The sequence below is a fragment of the Idiotropiscis lumnitzeri genome, chromosome 7 (genome assembly GCF_059441095.1).
Source record: "Idiotropiscis lumnitzeri isolate Australia: NSW breed Sydney's pygmy pipehorse chromosome 7, RoL_Ilum_1.0, whole genome shotgun sequence".
Taxonomy (NCBI): Eukaryota; Metazoa; Chordata; class Actinopteri; order Syngnathiformes; family Syngnathidae; genus Idiotropiscis; species Idiotropiscis lumnitzeri.
In genome coordinates, this window is record NC_142397.1 from 353,909 (window position 1) to 373,536 (window position 19,628).

A 19,628-nucleotide genomic window follows, 5' to 3' on the forward strand; every position below is an offset into this window, starting at 1 on the left:
GTTGGCGGACTTGGCCCGGTTCAGCAGCGCCACCTGCTGTTGTGGAGTGCAAGTTTTCTTTTAGCAATTGCGTGTGGAAAATGAGGGCCAAAAAGTTTTCCGTCATTGCTTTTATTAGATGTGAAGGATTTTTTTCTCCTCCTCTACTGTACTTGAAGTTTTTTTTTGTCTAATTGAAGAAATGACGTTTGCGCTCTCGTCACGTTGCCATGAAACGCCAGCCGTCCGTTTTCCACGGCCACAAACTCATTCACTGGCGTTGACGTGCATTCGTGACAAAAAGTACCTTTGTTGAATGACACGCACACACAAACACACGCGCACGCGCACGGCAGGTGGAGTTAATCTCCACTTAATGTCTTAGCCGTATCGCCAACGGCCATCGCGAGGCCGCCTGCCGACACGTGAGCGTGGCACGAAATGCTAATCTGGCACACAAAAGAACACTCCTTACACACACGAACGACGGCTGCTCGATTTTTGGGAAGAAAAGAAAACGCGCCGTATGTTGACTCTCGCGATATTTGACACGTAACTCATGAAACGGGCAAAAGAAGTCCTTCGCTAATTGGTCGAGATCACCGCCGATTATGGGATGGCGATGCGCGTTGAACACATTTCAGTAAAAGCAATGATTTCATATTTTTGCCGCATGCGTATCGCAGAAACTATGGTTGCCATGGCGATATTTGTTGTCCATTTTTCTGCAGCCAAATTGCAAACACGCACACACACTTTTTTGTCATGAGTCATCCAATTTTATTTGATCTTTTTTTTTTTTTTTTTAATCATCTGATTCGATGATGACTTTGGCAGAACAATTGAAATGCTTTGAAATGACTCCAAACGATCAGCGTCGTCACAAGAAGAGCGCGCCGCCGTCGTTTGCTAAGTGCTGCAAGCGGAACCGGCATTTGTGGGTGTCGGGTGGGCGGGGCCTCAGGTGGGCGGGGCCTCAGGTGGGCGGGGGCCCATTGACGTAGCTCAGGTGCAGGCTTCCGGCCGGCTCCAGGAAGCTCCAGAAGAGACGAGCCAGCAGAGACACGGCGGCCGCCAGCAGGAGGCGCTTGGTGCCGCGGCACCACGCCACCCGCGAGCGCCTGCCGCGTCACAAAGCTCATTTGCGTGCAAAAATGGCCCCAATTATTCACAGCGAGTGTGTGACCGTGAAGACGTTAACAACGCACGAGAAATCTGCACCTTTGCTCACAATCTCGAGCGAGGCGCTCTCTCGGTTTTTTTTTGGTGCCATTTTTGTTGTTTTTTGGCCACCTTACGCCGCTTGCGTATGCGAGACAAGTAATGAAGAGAGGCAACACCAGCGCAGGACAGGAACAGGATTGATTGCGTCAAACACATTCCTTGTGTGTTTTCGACATCCTCGGCCCATAAAAATGATTCCGACTCGGAATGTTCGCAAAATGTCATTTTGTTTCGGATGTAAAAGTGAAATTTCAACATTTGTGTGTGTGGGCGTCACCTTTGTTGGGCTTCATTGCAGCAGGACCGTTGCTCCTCTCCTCGAGTCTGAAAAGCCCAAACTTTTTGGGGATTCCATTTTTTATTTATTTATTTATTTTCTCTGAGCCGACGGACTGACCCGTGCGCGGCGTCGCTCCCTCGTCCGGCCGGATGAAGGACTTCGGTCACGGCACGGCGAGCTTCCCCCGATGGCATCATCGCCATGGCAACTCGGGATGCGATCGACAAGAGGTGCGGGATCCCGTTTGCCGATGGCCAAACACTGAACACAAATAACGTCGAGACCACGCCCATAAAGCTAGCTTGTAGCCCCGGATGCTAACCTGACTGTCCGTCTGCACGGCTTTACAGCAGGAAGGACGGACAGCGCTGCGCTCGCCCAGCCACGCCCTCACACGCCCGTCGCCCTCGCGTCGCGGCGTGGAGGTCACTCGGCGGCCCGCGCCTTGACTTTTGATGTCCGATTCGGCCGAGAAGACGTCGGGGAGGCCCGGCGATGCCTTCGAGCGCCGCTCGTCAACGACAGCCGTTGTGCGCTCCGAACACGCGTGACTCACCGGCGCTTCTTCCTGCTTGATGATGTCACTGATGACATCAGAGCTGAGCGAACTGATGTAGCTCCGCCTCTTCGGGCTTTCTCTGGCACCTGCGCAGCCAAAGTCGTTTGATGTTTTCCCACCTACGACACCGTTTTTGAGGTCATCTTTGAGTTTGTTTTTGTTTTTTCTGACTTTCCAACTGGAGTGGAACGCGTTCCCTAAAGTGCCTTTCAATTAGTTTAGGATCAAAGGAGTGCCAGCTTTTTTTTTGTTTTATAAAGATTTAGCTCATTTGATGACTTTGAAAATGTAGTCAAGTGAATTGAACAACAACAGGAAGTTGTTCAATCCACGGGACGTCTCAAGTTCCATCCTGCTGACCTGCAGACTTTCAAGTTTGAACATTTGCGGCAAAGAATGTGAGCGCAACGGAAAGGGAAAAGTCGCCACTTCCTGGCTTTGACCACCTGCGCCGGCACCGTCGTAGGAGAATTCCGTGCAGGAGACGGAGCGGCCCACATCCTCCGAGGGGTCCCACTCCAGACCCGACAACGGCGAAGGGAGACGGTGCTGGTGATGCTGAACATCTGACGGGAGAAGATAGACAAGTTTGCTTTGGACTTCTTCATCGTCATCTTCCTCATCAGAGCTGGGCCCGTTTTTGCCAGTCAGTCCCCCCCGCCCTCCGGCCGCCATCCTTATTCATAAAAAGCCCCCCCCCCGCCTCCCTCCCAAAAACGTGGCTTCATGTTTTGACTTCCCCTCTGTTTGTGGTATTGGTGAGAGGCGCGGCTTACGTGATGTCACAATCAGGAAATCGAGGCCTGCTGGAACGCACGTTTCTCTTCTTACACAAAAGGAGTGATAGTGGCGCTCAGAGGACATTTTGGTTCATCAGACGCACGAGCGCCGATTCGTGGGCCGGACTAAAATCCACTTCCGGTTTTTGTTAAATTGAACCCTTTTCTGACATTTTTTCTCCCCCCACCCACAAAAATGGACGTCCGACGGGTCGGACCGTTGCGCCCCCCGGGACGGACGGACTGGCCGGCTCTGCTCCTCTGAGTCATCAGCATTTTCACGGACCAATTTGTTGTTCACCTCCGGCACTGGCAGGAAGGTCCTGGAGGACTTTTTCAAGCGCTCGCTCCTCCTCCAACAAAGTCTCAGACGGACAACCAGAATCCGGAAGCGGAGTCAGTTGGAAGTCGTCTTCAAAAACCTGTTTGGGAAAGAGGAGCGTGATGACGACGAGTCGCAGACAGACCGACGCGCACTCGAGTCGCGCACCAGTCTCATGCTGACGAGTCTCGTGTGCGCTCGTGCGATGTTCTTGTCGACGTGACTGCACTGGCGCAGAAGCTCCAGCAGGCGGCGCTCCACACGCTGCGTGTCGCACTCGGCGCTGCGCTGGATCAGAGCCTCGCCGCGCTCCAACACGTCGTTCACGCGACCCGAGTTCACGCGCACGCTCTGCCGGAACGCCTGCACAAACGCACGCCGTCAAATTGGTGGATCGGATGTGTGCGTGAAGGGGCGTGGCCTCACACACCCGAGTCGGGCTGGCCTGGCAGGCGAGTCTCCGAATTGGTGTTTTTGGCCGTTTTGTAAAAAGGCCGAAGGGGTCACTTTTACTTCTCTGAATAACTGAGCTCTGAGTACCGAGTCGGGTCAGGTCCGCTTCGATCTACTCGGGTCCGATGCGTCGGTCAAGTTTAGACGAGTAAGATTCAGTTGGGCCGAATCTGTTCTGGTGGAGGAGCTCGGTCCACTTGCGTCGTAGCAGGTTTAGTCCGGGATAGTCGACTGGGTCCGGGCCCAATCGTGTACCGTTTGATCCCATTCCTGTCTAGTCCAGTTCGGCCCTTTCAAGTTTTCAAGTCGGGTTGAGATTCGACTCATCGGATTCGGCCGGGTCGAATCCGTCCGAGGTTTAGTCGGGGTCAGCTGCTGGATTTTGGGCCCGATTGTTGTGTGTGTGACGCTGTCATTGAGGCACCTGCAGTTGTGTGAGTTTGTCGCACGTGTTGCCCGTCGTGTGTTGGACTCCCGCAAGGCCAACTTCCATCCCGGCCAACCAGGCGGCCAGCTCCTCGGTCTGGTCCTCAAACTCCTCCCACTCGCGCAGCGAAACCTGAAAGAGGTCACGCTGCTTTGAAAGAACGCATTCATGGTACTTCTTTGCGATTCTGTTGCGTGACCTTGAGCCTTGCCAGGACGGACTCCAGTTGGACGTTGACGCGCTCCCATCGCCGTCGGCAGTCTCGGGCGGCGGCCAACAGGCGAGCCCTCACGGCGCCCCGGAACAACGCGCTCAGGGTCGCGTTCCTCTCGCTCAGCGCGTCGAAATGAACCAGAAGGGAGCCGGCCTCGTCCCGCAGCCTCTGACGCGCTCACAAACACACGACTCCATTTTATTAACAACCAAAGTTGCAACTTGCTGCTGCAACTCGGACACAAAGACATTCAAAATACATTGAAGTACACAACACACACACACACACGGACGGACACGTGCTTATGGGGACACACACTGTGTTCCTGACCTCAAACCTCCCGACGTCGTCCGTGGCGCCGGCGTAGGTGACCCGAGTCCTGTTGTGGGAGGCCACTGCCTGCTCAGCCAATCGCAGCCAAGCGTCCAAGTGGGCGTGTTCCGTCATGAAGCCGAGCCAGAGCAGCCAACGTCTCTCCAGCCTGCGGGCCGCAACAGGAAGTGACGTGCGCGCTCGCTCCACGCGGCGTTCCGAGTGGCAATCAAACTCACCCCTCGCATCCCGGCGGGTCGCCATCTCGGCTGCGGGCATCCGTTGGCTCCTCGTTGGTCACGTGATCGTGGCGGTGCGAAGACATGATGACACGAGTGCGCTTTCAACGCCTGGAGAAGAGAAAAGCTGCCGTCGTCTCGGTGGGCGGGACTTTGCCAAGCACACGAGCGAGCGACCGTCCCGACACGATTGGAGTGGCTCGTCGCCCGAATTTGGACCCAGCTGGCGTCTCGCTTCAGTTGCTAAGCGAGACGCATGTGGCGCCGATGTTTGGATGTTGTGTGCTGATGTTGGTCAGCCGGCATCAGTGATGTCGCTCTTTGAGGCCACGTCACCGCGAGGCCCCCGTTCTTCGGGATGGCACGTTTGGCAAATAACGTTATGTTCGGCGCCGCGGCCCTTCTCCAACGGTCTCCAAGTTTGCTTTGAAAGCGGACAGCGACCAGTTGCTCCAAAAGGCTGTTGGAAGTGGCGAGGACTGAGCCCCGCCTTTTCTGTCGCCGGTCCCTCCCGATGGGATGACCTTTGACCTCCCATTGAATGTGAGGCAAGCCCCGCCCCCTCTCCGCCAGACATTTTCAGTCTTTGGCTTTCGACCCCACATGAGACTGACGTGTTGACGTGTTTGAATTTGTTCGAATGGAAAGCGCTTTGTTCCGGGTTGTTGGGTGGCAAAAAACTGGTCTCGCCGCGATGAAGCTCCTCCACTCACGATGCCGTCAGGTGGCGCTTAAATGATCCAACGGCCAAAAGGGGAGTTTCCGCGATGAATTTCCCCCCCTGCCGCCTCAAAATGCCAATCGTCTCAATTTCCTCCCACTTATTCTCAAAACACGTGAAAATGTGAGCTCGTAAAGAATCATTTTCAAGGCCGGAAAGTGAAATTGGATCACTTCCCACGACACACCTGATGCGCGCTCGCCCGATTTGTACGTCAAGAACACGGGATCTTGTCTCCTGCCCTCACAATGAGTCCATTGAGTGTGCGTTGCCGTGGCGACAAATGCTTTTGTTGGTCCGGGGCGGGAAGCGGGTCATCTGGGCCCCGGCGGACCGGCTGGCGCTCAGGTGACGGCGCCGGACGCCGCCGGACGCCAACGCTGCTCGACGTCTTTGGATCACAATTGTCATCGTTGCGGCGGAGGAAAAAAACAAAACAAAAAAAGTTGAACTCAAATGTGACTGAAAACGAGCTCGCAGGGAAGCGGCGGGCTCGGCTTGCCGACGTCACGTGACCCAAAACTGAATGCGCTCATTCACAGATCCAAAAGAAAATCTCTTCCTCATTGAAGTGGATCGGAACATTTTTCAAGTTCGATCCCTTTTTTGAATTTCGCAAACATGAAATGATTTGGATTCACTTTCTGCTTTGTGCTGTCAAATCGCCCAAGGAGATTTTTGCAGCGCTTGAACGGAGGACGGCCGAAATTGTTCAACTTGAACGGTGGTCTTGACGCGATGAATTGATGGCTCCATTTGATTTGATTTTTGATGAATCGATGAATTGTTGCAGTTTTTCAAAAAGAAATAGCGAGCCACTCAGCCGCCAGACGTCACCAGCATTGTCAACCAGTTCGGATGACGAACGACGAAAAAAGGAGCCCGGTGAACATCCGTCAAGTCGCGTGTCGTTTGAATTGCAAATATTTGCGCCGAGATGAAAATGTCCGACGGCTCCGTTGGCTTCCCACCGCGCCGCGTGTTTGCGCAAGTCGCTGACGTTCGCATGGCGACGGTGATACGAGCTCAGGTCATGTGATCGGCGGCGGAGCCGAGAAGAGGGGCGCGCCCCGGACTGGTCGCCGGCCAATGACTGGCCACGGGCCGCTCGCCAACGTCGGTGACTGCCGTTCACCTCAACGGACAATTTGCTGCTCCGCGATGAAGCTAGCGTGCTAGCGAGTCTTTGGAAAAGGGAGTCGAGTGACGCCGAGCAGGGTTACCATGGCAACACAGGCCGGCGCAAATAGGTTGCGCAACCGCACACACGCACACGCTTTGAGGCAAACGATCACGTCGGGCCACGCAACTTTCGACACGAGGCAACGCAACTTGTACTTTGACGGGACGGCCACTCGAGTCGCACGTCCGCGCGCACGCGGAAGCGAAACGTTTACAGTTGGGCGGTGCGCCGCGACGAGAGGTTAAAGGTCAAAGCAAAGTTACCTGCTGCCGGAAGAGGTCACGCCAAGTCGAAGAAGCGAGTTGCTCTCGCGTGAGCGCGGAAGGACGAGGAGGTGGTGTGATGTCAGGTTAGCTCGTGCACGCAGGTGTCCTCTAGGCCCCGCCCACTGCAAACACCTGAAACGCCCCACGCAGGAAAACTTGTTCACGCCCACTTGACACTCGACACTCGATTTTTTTTTTTTTTGCTCTCTCTTCCCCCCCATGTGTGCTTCTCACCAACTTTGGCTTGCATGCTTCCTTGGCCGTGCATGTTTTTGTGGGCGTGTCATGTGACATCCCAGCGCAAAACAACTTGAAAATGCCTCCCCATGAAGGCTGAACGATTTCAGGAAAAAATGGTATTGCGATTTTTCCAACAGAAGTTGCCATTCCAATTTAATGAGCAATTTTTTTTTCATGATGTCCAGCGACGTTTACAAACAAACAAAAGCTTTTTTTTGTAAAAGGACGGGAAAGCCGTTTTGTGAGACGTGTAAGCACTTGTTTTGGGTTTTTCCCAACTCTGTTTTTCACTTGAGCGATGAACACGCTTTGCGATAAAAACGCTACTTGTTAGCGGGGTCGTTGTTTGTCACCACAAAGGTGATGATGCGCATGACGGAGCTCGTTGCCGCTGTCGTGCACCAACTTGCTGCAGCGCAAGATATCTTAGCACCTAGCGTTCAAGTAGCGGCGAAATAAATGACTTTCGGGCTACGGGTGACAGCGCAACACTTTTTTTTAAAATCCGTACGCCGCTGGTAAGTGTGACCTGCTTTGTGAACGTGGGACACAAAAGACCTTTAAAAAAAATTGCAGCTGACAATCTCAAAATTGTCTGAGATCGCGATTTGGGTCTCAAAATGATTCAACAGTTCCTTTTTCCACGGCTTACTTTTGTCCTCGCCACTTTGCACCCGGCGTAGAATCTCTGTGGGTGATTCCCAAACACTTGATGCAAACTTCTGACTTGCTCGAAAACAGCTCCAACTCGGCACAGCTCCTTGGAGCGCCCAAACCAACGACCTTTTGGTGACCTCAAGTGACCAATGGCTCGGCTTTTGTAATACTCTCAGCCACTAATAGTCCTGTTGTGCTCAAAAGCAGCCAATCAGAGCTCACAATTGGCTGACAGAGTAGAACACGCACGCACTGCTTGATTTTGTTGAATTTGTCTGGCTTCATCTACTTCATGTGCGAGCGTGCTGGTGTGTGAGTGTGCGTTTTGGTGTCACTCCAAAAAAAGTCGTCAACTTTATGTGGCGCTCAAAAGAGATCTTGCACTTGATTGGGTGAGGCGGTATAAAAGATGGACGGATTGGCGGTCATTTGATGTGGGTTGCCATGGTGAAAAAAAGAGCAGCACGCGCACGAAGGCATGAATCATAAATGATCTCAAGTACAGCAAAGCAGAAAAAGAAAAGAAAAATAAACTAGAAAATAAATAGGAAATTTAAAAAAAAGTTAAAAGTAAACAAATAAAACTAAATCAATTGAGGAAAAAAACACTGAAATAAAACATTTAACGAACGATTCAATGATTAGAGTCTAAAAATAAAACAAAATCAAAACAGAAAATGTATAAAGAAAAGAAATCATAACTAAAATGCAAGAAAAAGACAAATGTGATCTCGAGAAACCATTCCAATGGGGGGTCGTGGTGACGTCACAAGAAACGCGACTGTGACGACATACACCCAAAAACACGAGCAACGTCATAAACATTTCTTCTCCTGGGGTGACATCTGCTGGACATTGTCAAGATTGCAGCACTAACACCAGTTGGTTTTGTTTTTCTTTCGTTTGAGGTGACGCGTCAATGGATCACGTGAGCTTGAAGTTGCAGCTGTTGCCTGACGGTGCATCATCATCATCATCATCATCATCATCATCATCATCCCAATAAAACACGACGGCCTCAATTCTCATTTGCTACTGGAAATTCAAACTGAGAATTATTTCAAATAGTGGCAGCGCTATTCATGCAAACAAATCAAATGAATTCTTCAATTCATGAGCAGCTCATTCTACAAAGAAATACCATGTCGTTATAAAAAGCAAACACCAATATCCGCCTTTCGATAATGAATTAATGTATTAAAAAAATATCTCCATTGTTAAATGATGACGGAAGTGACGCAGCGGCACACGGCGTGGCACCTGCAGGCCGTTGGCGTCAGTTTGAGCTACGAAGATTGCAGAGTGATGAGTCGCATCTCGTTCATAGTCCGACATCTGGTTCTTTTCTGCTACTGTGGTGCGCTCAAGTAGTTCTGTTGATTGTTCGGAGCCCACATCGATTTCTGTACTGTTGTAAAAGTCATGTTTGATCGACTTCTTTTGAATTGATTTGTAAATACTCGTGTGTTGTGCAAAGTGACTATCATGAGCTGGTTGCGACTTGACTCTCGCCACATTGTTTTGCAGGTAATGTAATTCTCCTTTCCGTTTTATTTTATCTTGTTTTTAATGTCGTGTTTTTCATTTATTTGCACGTACTTGCGGGCGCTGCCGCCATTTACGAGATGACGTAGTCACGTTCCGCTACGTGTGATGCATTCAGGGACACTCTGTGAGTGAGAGTGAAAGTTTTCTTTGTCTTTTATTACTGTAAGTAGTTGTAGAATTGTATTCCCAGGAAGGTTGTTTGGAATTGTATGTTCTAGTTAAAACACTATACGATCACACTTATAATAAGGACTTTATTTAATTTTATTCAGATTTAATTTGTTTATCTTATCAGTTGAGCTACGAGAATTGCAGAGTGAGTGACTATCATCATTGCGACTTCACTCTCGCGCTTGCCACATTGTTTTGCAGAATTAATTAAATTCAAGAGACTATTCTAAAATCCACCTGAGTGTCTGTGGTGTGTCGCAGCGACAGCGACGTGGTGCTGCAGATCGCCACACCAGGAGTGGCCCGTCGCATACATACATGTATATATATATATATATATATATATATATATATATATATATATATATATTAAAGCGTTAACTTGTGAGTAATTAAAAAAAAAAAAAAGGCCACACCAGGGTCTTTTCCGGCGATCATTAGAAAGTCTAAAATATAGTCTTGCTTTTTTAAATTACAATGGCCGAAGGCAGGAAAAAGTGTGGATTTAATTGCAGATCCATTTGCGAGGCCCTTTTCAAGACGGACCTTTCAAGAGAAGCTTGCTCTCGTGAGTCGAGGACGTCCGACACTCAGTAGTGCGTAAGTGTGCGTCTCATTTTCCCCTCGTCACTCTTCACATTTGTTCCTTTTGATTCTTGTTAGTTTGCACGCAAGATACTTTGTGCCGTCGTTATTTTCTTAGTTACGAGTGCTTTCTACAGTTACTTCCTAAATTGTCACACCGGTTACTTCTTTGCACACGACCGAAGTCGCCTTGGAGTTTTCTTTCTCGGAAATATCTCAACAAATAAATACGTTGCTGTCGAAAAGCACAAGCGCAGACGACTGATGGATGTGCCAAGAATGATGACGACGAACAGTTTCAACCGCATCCGTTTGGTCCCTCGACTCGGTCGCTCTTTTCACACGTTGACTTTGATGTCTATCGAGCAAAAATGTGCGTTGCATCATTCGCTACGCGTGCAGCATCGGCACGTCTGGAATCCCCCAAAACAAGTCAAAGGAATGAAAAAAAACCAACATCAAATTGTTTATTTTGTAGAATATTGACTTGATTCCGATTATTGGAGGCATGCGAATGACAGAAGATGTGAAATTACACACAGATTACAATGCACAGCATGCAGTGAACCAGAGGCACACGTGCGCGCGCACGTGCACGCGCACATACTGAATGGAAAGAACAAAACGAGGAACCAAAAGTTCTCTTGCTGACGTTATCAAACAAGTCATACGCCGTTGTCGTTCTTGTTTTTAGCTTTGTGGGACCAGACCCGTTGTTTTTTTCCCAGGAAATTCAAATTCCTGGTTAAAAATGACAACACCCGAATTTAACGGGGATACATTTTGTTGTTAAACCAAAAAAAAAGCTAAATTGTCTGGTGCTCATTCAACCAGACGATTGTTTCCGAGATCCGAATTATTGAGCTACTAGAAATGTGTCACAAGATGCGAGAAACGAGCGACTCGCTGGTGCCACCTAGTGGCCAAAGCAGAGGAGGCGGAATGCTGTAGAATGTGTTGAATTGCGAGCAGATCCAGGAAGAGCGGAGGAAAGCCCATGTGCAAAGTTCTTCGAGGAGTTTTCGGACGCTTCCGCACGGCAAAAAGCAATTTTTCAATCACTTCAGGTAACATCCACTTCGATGACGTCGTCGATTCCGTTTGGAAGGGCTTCAGAAACATGCCGAAAGACGTCGACTAGAAGCTTGGGTTGAAGAAAAGAACGCGGCATGCAGAAACGGGTCGACGGGATGCTCAGAAAGGAAATTTCAAGCTGCCATCCGGTCCGGTCCAGTCAAAGCGGTCGGGCTGGACATCGACAAATTCATCGTGCTTCCGCCGTCGACGCTTGGCGTCCGATGGCGCCGATGTGGCAACTTGCAATTTGTTGTTCTGTTCTGAGCATCCGGCAGATGAAAATGATCGCGTTTGCCTTTTCGCATTGCGTCACGCGTCACGTCTGCGACGGAGCTTTCGACTTTCCAGCTTCGGCCAAAAACACAAAGCATTGGTGTTGTGTCGAAAACCAAAGCGGGGCGGCCCGTTTTGTCGACGGTCCCGCGGGAATCAAAACGCGTGGCTGTAGGAGCCGACCGACGTTGTTGGCCTCGTGAACGAACGGCGAGCGAGGTGAGGCGGTGCTCAGCGCGGGAGGTGACGGTGGCGATGACGACTTCTTTAGCGGGAACGCAGAACATCGGGTCCACATTTCAACAAGGCACTAAAGATTTCCAACGGCTAATCGAGAAGAACGCTCGAGTGTCAGGAAACACTCGAGAAGAAACGGCAGCTGCGAGCGAGCGAGGGACGGGACGGGACAGGACGGGGCGTTTCAGCAGGTTTGACGACGACAGCAATAGGTAGCGAGAAGATTTTCTGGAAGAGGAGACGGACGCGGTTAGGACCGCATCTCCGCTCGCAGCATCCACGGGAACCAACAGCAGAAGAGCAACCTGAAGCGGACCAAAACAAGCACGTTGGCTCAACTTGCCGGCCGAGGGCGCCAACGCGCCGACTTACCTTGATATGGAGCTCTCCGAGGTCAGATCTTTTGGAGAACGCACCGTGTTGAAGTTCCGCTTGGGCTGAGACACTGCAGCAAATGGGCAAACATGTCAATGGCATCCCGTCGGAGACGCGATGCCGCCGCCGCCGCTGTCAAACACTTGTTGGGCGGTACTCACTCGTCACTTGGTGGACTTTCTTCACCGCCGAGTTGTGCTCATTCGGTGAGCCCTCTTGAGGTCCTCCGATCCTGAAAGAACGACGCGGTCAAACGCCGACGGGCCACTTGACGGCGGCAGCCGGGAAATACCTCACCTCTGGACGCGGGAGGGCGGGGCAAACACGCCGTATTTGGGGAGGCAGCTGAAGTAGCGCACCCCGAACACGGAGCCGTCGTGTTTGCCGCTGGGCTGGTCCAGCTCCACGCCGAACCACAAGCCTGCAAGACGGAAATGATGTGGTGGGAACCTCACCCGTGAAAAACGCACCAGAGTTACGACGGCGGCGGCGAAAATTTGCCGTCTGGCTCACGAGCCGCGCAACACCAAAAGATTTGGACAAGGTCGGACGCCGGGAACGAGATTTCTTCTTGCTGGACTCAAATGACATCTCGGGAGGGGTCCTTTGTGGCAAAATGGACCAAGAAGCGGCGGACGGTCGTCATTCCGAGAAGATTTTCTCTGAGCTCCTTTTTGATCCATTTGGAAGTTTGGATTCATTTTCATTGTTTTCTCTTTGACTTTGTCCGAATTTGGAATCATCTGGATCATGATTTGATCTAATTGGACCCCCCCCCCAAAAAAAAAAAAAAAACGTCAACGCAACCGATCTCCTCGTCATTTTCAACATCGTCATGTTGCGAGGCGCTCGCAATTGTTCTTGATGGTCTTTCTAGCAAACTTTATAGACCACCGAGCGAACACGATATTTGTCGCCCGCAGCCAGCGCAAAGTTTTCTTAAGATTGCAACGTCGAAGAAAGCGAAACCTTTGGCTAAACGTGGGCAAAAACGGCTTCCGCAACGATTCCCATCGCCAACTGACCTGGCGCAAAGTCCGTTTTTCCAAAGAAGCGCACAACGCCGTGCTTCTGCCCGGCCACCAAGACCTGATCTCCGACGTCAGCGTTCAGTCCGTCGGGGTCCACGTTGACGACCGACGACTTCTTCTTCAGGCCTGCCGACACACAACACGTACAAAAACGTCACCTTCTCGGACACACCTCCAATGTTTGCGCCCGTCCGTCCGCTTGCTCGCGATCCCCTCTGACTTTGCGCCCGAGCCAATTTGGGCCGCCGGACCATCGCGGGCCTATTCACGCTCACGTTGGCACGGTCGCCGCGGGGAAAGCCGACCCGCACGCCGTCTATCGCGAGCAGAACTTGAATATTTGTCTTGCCTTTCTCCTTCTTGTCTTTGTCTTTCTTGGTCTTGGCGACCAGGCGCGAGGCCAGGTCCCCGCGGGGAGTCCTGGGGGTGGAGGTGACGGACGAAACGTTGCCTTCCACACGCTTGGAGATCTTTGACACTGGCGCAAAGATCCCTTTGGAGGGCCAGAGAGAAAAACACGGAGACGTTCTTCATCGCTCTCTTTCACCGCCATCGGCAGCGTCGCACAAAATGTTACCAAGTTTGGGCGGGCAGATGAAGTAGCGAACGCCGCCGACGCTGCCGTCGTTCTTCCCCTCCGGCTCGTCCAGCTCCACGCCGACCCACTGCCCGCTGGCGAACTCGGTGGTACCGCAGAAGCGAAGTGTCCCGGTCTGGAAGACGAGAACAACTTTTGGGTCAGAAGGACGCTTGTCGGCGAACAAAGCCGTCATCCGAGACGGATCCCTGCCGCAACACGCCCGATTCGAATGATCGGAATCGTTTTGAGGCTCCGACAGAGCTTGCCGACGGGCGGAACATTTGAACGAGCGCTGAGAGATGGAAAACATGCACGGACGCTTTGACGCAATTGCACGACACGCTTCTGCGGAGACTTGCGGTCCGGTCGCCGACGCCAGCGAAAACGAGCCGTTTCCGGATTCCCGGTTCTGACTTTCTGGTGATCGAGACCAAAGTCCGACGCCGGCGTTGTGACTTCATCGCAGATGGGCTCATGACATTTTGTGGAGACGAGTGAAGGGGGAGGATGCATCTGAGAGAAGACGGGGAATCTTCTACGGGATGCTTCTCAAGTAGTCCAGCGAAGACGACGAGCAAGCCAAATGTTTCGGATCCTGTTCTGCTTTTCTGGACTAAGTCATCAAGGTTGAGACAAAAGCGTTCGGACCCGATTGGAGACGAGCTCGTGACTTTTTGTTGAGACGACAAAAACAAGAGAGCGTTTTGAGTTTGGGATGAGAACGCAAGGACCGAGTTCTTAATCGAGTTTTGCGTTGAAAATTCGATTCTGTGACCGATCACGTGAAAGATGTTTTCCACGAACGTGTGCTCCCAAAAAGCGCCGCCCCTTTTTGTGACGCGTTCAGCGCGAGTGTTGTTGCGCGTTTGGACCGGCGACCTTCATGTCGTCCAGCACCACCCGCTCGCCCAGCTTCATGCCGAGCGAGGACAGCATCAGGTTGCCGGGAATGTTGTCGTAGTTGGGCAGCGTGGCTCTGGGAAGGTTGCAGCTCAGCGGCACGGCGTCCAGAAGCAGCCGCTTCAGCTCTTTGGCCACCATGGCCGCCTCGGCCTTGTCCAGACTCATGTCCATCGGGTCGGGGACCACCTCGCCGGGGACCTGGCCGTTCTCATTCTGCACACAAGAAAAGAAGCAACATTTTGCCGGACGTTTCGGATTTGCGTTTTCATCTGATGGACTTCGGCCTGCCGTTATCTGGAGTTTTGCATGCGCACGCGCCTCCCTCCGTCCGGTCCGGTCCGGTCCGGTCCGGTTGTTGTTTTTGTCTCCCCCGGGAGCTTGCGCTCCATCTCCGCCCAGGTTGGCCTTGTTGTCTCATCCACAATTTTTTTTTTGGATTGATTTTAATTTAACCCAACGAGACAAAAAGGGACGATGATAAATCCTAATATTAATAACACCCAACATAATAGAACGAAAATAAAAGTCAGACTTTGCAACGTGGTTGTTTGAGCTTTTTCAAATCGTGTCAGACATTTCTGGCAGTTGCATGGAGGACGTTTGTTCATCATCTTTGACGAGACGATGAACTCCGTCCGCCGTATTTCTGATTTCGCCTGTTCCAATTCATTGTTTTTTTTTTCTCCGTTATCTGCTGCCCAAAACTCGCCACAATGGTAAAAGCATCGCCATCTTGGTGCCAAGGAAATTTTGTGGATGTTGAAGTGAGTCGTGGAGGTTTCTTTAGATAGGAGTAGCGCTTTGCCGCCACTTCCAGGCACTTCTTTTTTTTTTTTTTACAAAGCGTGCCATTTTCCATCCGTGCGGCAGCGTTGAGCCAAAAGTTCCCTGCGGCGTCGCGTTCCCTTGCCCGCTTTCTTTAGTTTGGGTCTGCCCTGACCGTTGCCGGAAGTCCACCAAACCCGTTTGGTGACAGAATGTCACGTTTTCAATCGAGTGGCTTTCAACGTTTTAACGAGCAAAAGAAGAAGAAGTCCTGACCCGGACGGCGGGGTTGGCGCCGTGCTCCAGAAGACACTTGACTGCACCGAGGCACAGGTTGGAGGCGGCGATGTGCAGCGCCGTCCCGTAGTGGAAGTCGCTGCACGTGGAGTTGAGAACTGGCCAACGACGTGAGCGCAAATGAGTTAGCGTGACACCTCGCGAGCGCTGACGACGTCTTGACGTCTACCTCTGGGTTTGGCGGCCTTCAGCAGGACGCGGACCAGTTCCGGAACGTCAAAGTAGGCGGCGTAGTGCAGCGCGTTCATGTTGGTCCAGCGACTCCTCAAACTCACGTCGGCGCCCAGAGACATCAGCTGGCTGGTCAGACGCAGCGCCGCCGCCGGGTCGCCTGCGCGCAGCAAAAGCGGCAAACTAACAAGCCAACAACTTTCATGTCGCGCCGCAAACGGAGACGTTGCCTCACCGACGCCGTGCGCGCCCGCCTTGCAGCTGTAGTGGAGAAGCGTCATGTCCGTCAAACCGTCGCGGTCGTTCACGTGGCAACCGCGTTTCAGAATCTGACACGCACACACAGAGACAAGACACGCCCGCGCGCTTGAAATTGACGACCGATGAGAACCGGGCCATCCGCTGGTTGAGCGCAAACGTCGCTCATCGCGTGGCGCTCGCCAAACCCCCGCAGGGCCACTGACACGTTGGCTTTGGCTCGAGATTGCTTGTGGCTAAACGGGGGGGTGGATATTCCACCGACTCTTCGGCGATCCGTCGTCGCCGGCAACGGACTCAAGCGCGCGCTTTGGCCTCGACAAACAAGTCGAGCCTTTCTTTCTTGTCACTCGAGTGTCGCGGCGTCATCGTTCTGCCGAGTCGTGACGCAGCCTCACTCGAGTCCAGTGCCGGCAATTCGAGCGCGTCGTCTGGCGCGGCGCCACGCCACCGCGCTCGGCGAGCTCACCTCGTTGCCGATGACGTCGATCTTGTGCTGCACCTGGGGAACCCACTGACGCACGATGGCGAACAGTTCCGGGATGGTGGTCCGGGGGTCCGTCAGGATCTCCAGACAGGCCGGATCGTTTGGGTCGAAGAAGGTAAACGCTGGCCAAAGACCAAGCAACGCGCAGAGAAAGAGCGAGGTGAGAGACGGCGGCTCGCGTTGACGGCCACGCGCGTCCTCGGTCTTTGTTTGGCCTTACCGTAGTCTTTGGGAACCGGCGCCTGCGCCGACGGGTGCACCATGGCTCGACGTCGGCTCTCGCGGATCGGACTGTGGAGCGCCGACACGGACGGCGGCTCGCTCTCGTCCGCCGCGTCGCTCCCGTCGTCCCCGCCCGCCGGCGGCTCCGGTTGTCCTCCCTCCTCGGGCTCACGCTCGTCCATCTGCTCGTCTTTGTCTTCGGCCCTCTCGTCGTCTTCGTCGCCTCCTTCCTCCTCCTCCTCCTCCGTCAGCTCCTCGTCCTCCTCTCTTTGGACCCTCCCGTCCTCCTGCTCCTCGCAGTCGTGCCTCTCCTTCTCCTGCATCTCCAGGTTCTCCTCTTTGGTCATGGCTGCGGGCGGGCCTGCCGTACACGCAAACGTCAGCGCAAAAACTCTCCACGGGATTCTCGCAATATTCCCGGCAGTCGTCTCCCAATTGGAAACTAAAAAACGGTTCTTTTATCTGATCTTCCGTTATGCGTTTACCGAACAAAAGTTGCCAATCCAATTCCCATCGTAAGACGATGCCTTGACACAGAAAACCTTCTTCTTCTTCTGCGATTCGGGAACGCCAGGCTGAGTCTCCGTTTGCCCGTCCGCCGTCCGGTGAGTTTTACACGTCTTATAGAGCTGCAACCGTCCAATATTTTGCTATTCGAATAACCGACTGAAAAATCGATCAGAAAATATACTCTCAACTGGAATCGTTTGTTTGTTTTATTTATTTTCTTCTCTCGAAACATGACAAAGTGAGTATGGGACAAAGTGACATCAGAACCACAGACGCCATTTTGCATCAGCGTACCGGACAAGAACGGCAGGTGACAAAAGCAAACAAACGGTGAAATTTAAAGTTCTCCCTCAAGAACTGAATCTACGTCGCTCATTTTCACGTGTCCTGGAAGGACATAACGGTTGGCGTCAACAGAAGCGGGCGTAGACAAAGTCATCGCTTTCATTCACGAAAGACGGCCGTTATTCGATATCGCCATCAAAGGCAGAAGATCCGGAGTGGTTGGCGTTCTTCGGTCATTTTCCGGTCCGACGTGCCGATGCGACGAGCGGCGGCGAGGCCTTGAGTCAGCGACTCCAGACCATGTTGCCCCACCGTTTGTGTTCAAAAAAACACAGCTATCGATGCGACTTGTTAGCGTGCTATTTGTATTTTGCCTTTTTTAGCATTCTGCTAAGCAGACTGTCCTAAAGCAAAGCTATGTTTGTTTAAATACGCAACGTTTAATTTACGTTAGCTTTAACAGTAAACCTCAGCAGGAAGTGGCTAAAGACGATTTTTGTTAAAAAATTGTTGAATAAAGTAATCCCTCATTTTTTTGGGCGGTTAATGGGGAACAGAGCCCCCCACAAACTAAGAAGAAACACCAAGTAGCTTTTGACTTTTTCTTTTTTTTTTTGACATCGATCACGAGCCTTCTTTGAATTCCCTTGGGTATGTACGAAGCCTCCCAGTCAACTCGTCGCTTTGAAACATGTTTTGCTCGCAGTATGGCTGCCGATAGGTATGATTTTTTATGAATATTTGAGAAAATCGTGCCAAAGCCAGCTGCAAAAGGTAAAGCGGCGAGGAAACGCTGCATTTGCAAATTGCTGCTTATTGTGAAAGGAGTTGAATTGAGTTCCCTGCCACAAGACAAAGCTAATATCTCAAGTTTGTGCAGTAAAAAAAAAATTGAAATCATACAAACGGTGGCTCATATCTTGAAACACTCCTAAGTCGTATCCCAAGGCATCCTTAAGTTCTTCTTTACACGTCGCTTGCGTTTAGCTGGCGAAGATGGAAAGATCCACCATCAAAAAAAATTACGAGGGAACAGAACAGATTTCAAAAAGATGGATCAAAATAAGTCCACCAGCATATTATTCTGATATTTTCAAACGTGACTTGCGTCTACCGTGTATAATGTAGGGCGCCGTGACCCCCCCCCCCCCCGCCTCCTTCTCGCATCTTCCATTTTACATCCACACGAAACGTCGCTCCAAATAAACAACACAAATGCGCGTCGCACAAATCTAAGTGTGTCGTTATTTTAAACAGTTCTGTGATTTGGCTGTCGAACAAAACAACAACTGGAAACGAGACGCCTTGAAGGCCGACGTGCGCAGCAAAAACGCACAGCTGAAAAACAACTGCGCGCGCACGCGGTCATTAGGACGTATGATCAGAACAAATGCGTGGCGAAAACATCGACGTTTTTTTTCTATGTGAGAACGCTTTTGTGTTCCCCATCATCGTCGTGACCGCGCACACAAACAACACGCGCGCGCACCAACACGCCGAGGCGACCATCAATCAGGGAATAAACGTGAAACAATACGTTTTTTGTTTTTCCTTTTACCTGAAAACAAGCCGCTTGCTGCTAGAAGGCGACGTACGATCCGCTCTGACAACAACACTGTTGATGACGATGAGGATGGTGAGGAGGAGGAGGAGGAGGAGGAGGATGGTTGTGAATGACGATGATGCTGGACCGCTCTCTCTCTTTCTCTCTCTCCGTCTCCCCTGTGTTCTTTTTTTAATCATACTTTGACGTTCTGATACAATAGTTTTTCTGTTCGTAGACATTAGCTGACAGAAATATACAGAAACGAAATAATATTCACTGCTGACACTTTGTGAGATTTATTACGTGCACACAAATGTGATAACCGGAAGAACGATTTTCCATTAAGAGTTAACGATCAGTCAGTTTCTTATTCTTGTCACTTTAAGAGCCCAGTTAGTCATCTGGTTTAAATTGGATCCTTTATGTTGTTTTTAATTCTGTACACATAAACC

At 51.4% G+C, this 19,628-nt stretch overlaps 2 protein-coding genes across 9 annotated transcripts; both read right to left on the bottom strand.

Moving 5' to 3' along the window:
• Positions 1–741: 741 nt before the first annotated feature.
• LOC148332977 (nesprin-2) lies at positions 742–7,091 on the bottom strand. 6 transcript variants are annotated; one of them, XM_088299859.1, is made up of 12 exons: positions 6,956–7,091; positions 4,789–4,899; positions 4,568–4,718; positions 4,223–4,405; positions 4,021–4,155; positions 3,312–3,506; positions 3,123–3,243; positions 2,489–2,608; positions 1,806–2,128; positions 1,601–1,744; positions 1,481–1,527; positions 742–1,100 (listed from the first exon to the last, which is right to left on the bottom strand). In XM_088299859.1, exons 2-12 carry the CDS (start codon positions 4,872–4,874, stop codon positions 956–958), a joined length of 1,650 nt encoding a protein of 549 aa, XP_088155985.1. In that variant the 5' UTR covers positions 4,875–4,899; positions 6,956–7,091; the 3' UTR covers positions 742–955. The 6 variants fall into 6 exon arrangements, with proteins under 6 accessions (XP_088155985.1, XP_088155983.1, XP_088155984.1 ...); XM_088299857.1 differs by having other exon boundaries at positions 1,806–2,161; positions 2,486–2,608; XM_088299858.1 differs by having other exon boundaries at positions 3,108–3,243.
• Positions 7,092–10,612: 3,521 nt separating this feature from the next.
• Positions 10,613–19,355, bottom strand: clip3 (CAP-GLY domain containing linker protein 3). 3 transcript variants are annotated; one of them, XM_088299849.1, is made up of 15 exons: positions 19,189–19,325; positions 17,321–17,464; positions 16,834–17,196; positions 16,596–16,735; positions 16,104–16,197; positions 15,867–16,028; positions 15,677–15,795; positions 14,612–14,848; positions 13,730–13,865; positions 13,502–13,645; positions 13,147–13,278; positions 12,419–12,542; positions 12,283–12,353; positions 12,119–12,191; positions 10,613–12,051 (listed from the first exon to the last, which is right to left on the bottom strand). In XM_088299849.1, exons 3-15 carry the CDS (start codon positions 17,180–17,182, stop codon positions 11,997–11,999), a joined length of 1,836 nt encoding a protein of 611 aa, XP_088155975.1. In that variant the 5' UTR covers positions 17,183–17,196; positions 17,321–17,464; positions 19,189–19,325; the 3' UTR covers positions 10,613–11,996. The 3 variants fall into 3 exon arrangements, with proteins under 3 accessions (XP_088155975.1, XP_088155973.1, XP_088155974.1); XM_088299847.1 differs by lacking the exon at positions 17,321–17,464 and having other exon boundaries at positions 19,189–19,355; XM_088299848.1 differs by lacking the exon at positions 19,189–19,325 and having other exon boundaries at positions 17,321–19,164.
• Between the last annotated feature and the right edge of the window lie 273 nt (positions 19,356–19,628).

Bases quoted from the DNA above. Each gene is read 5' to 3' on its own strand.
- clip3 (XM_088299847.1), bottom strand. From the start codon at position 17,182: ATGACCAAAGAGGAGAACCTGGAGATGCAGGAGAAGGAGAGGCACGAC. The intron at 16,029-16,103 runs GTGAGGCAACGT...TGCTGCGCGCAG, and splicing joins GGCGGGCGCGCACGGCGTCG to GCGACCCGGCGGCGGCGCTG. The intron at 12,354-12,418 runs GTGAGGTATTTC...TCGTTCTTTCAG, and splicing joins CCGCCCTCCCGCGTCCAGAG to GATCGGAGGACCTCAAGAGG.
- LOC148332977 (XM_088299854.1), bottom strand. From the start codon at position 4,874: ATGTCTTCGCACCGCCACGATCACGTGACCAACGAGGAGCCAACGGAT. The intron at 4,719-4,788 runs GTGAGTTTGATT...TGCGGCCCGCAG, and splicing joins GACCCGCCGGGATGCGAGGG to GCTGGAGAGACGTTGGCTGC. The intron at 1,745-1,805 runs GTTAGCATCCGG...ATTTGTGTTCAG, and splicing joins CCGTGCAGACGGACAGTCAG to TGTTTGGCCATCGGCAAACG.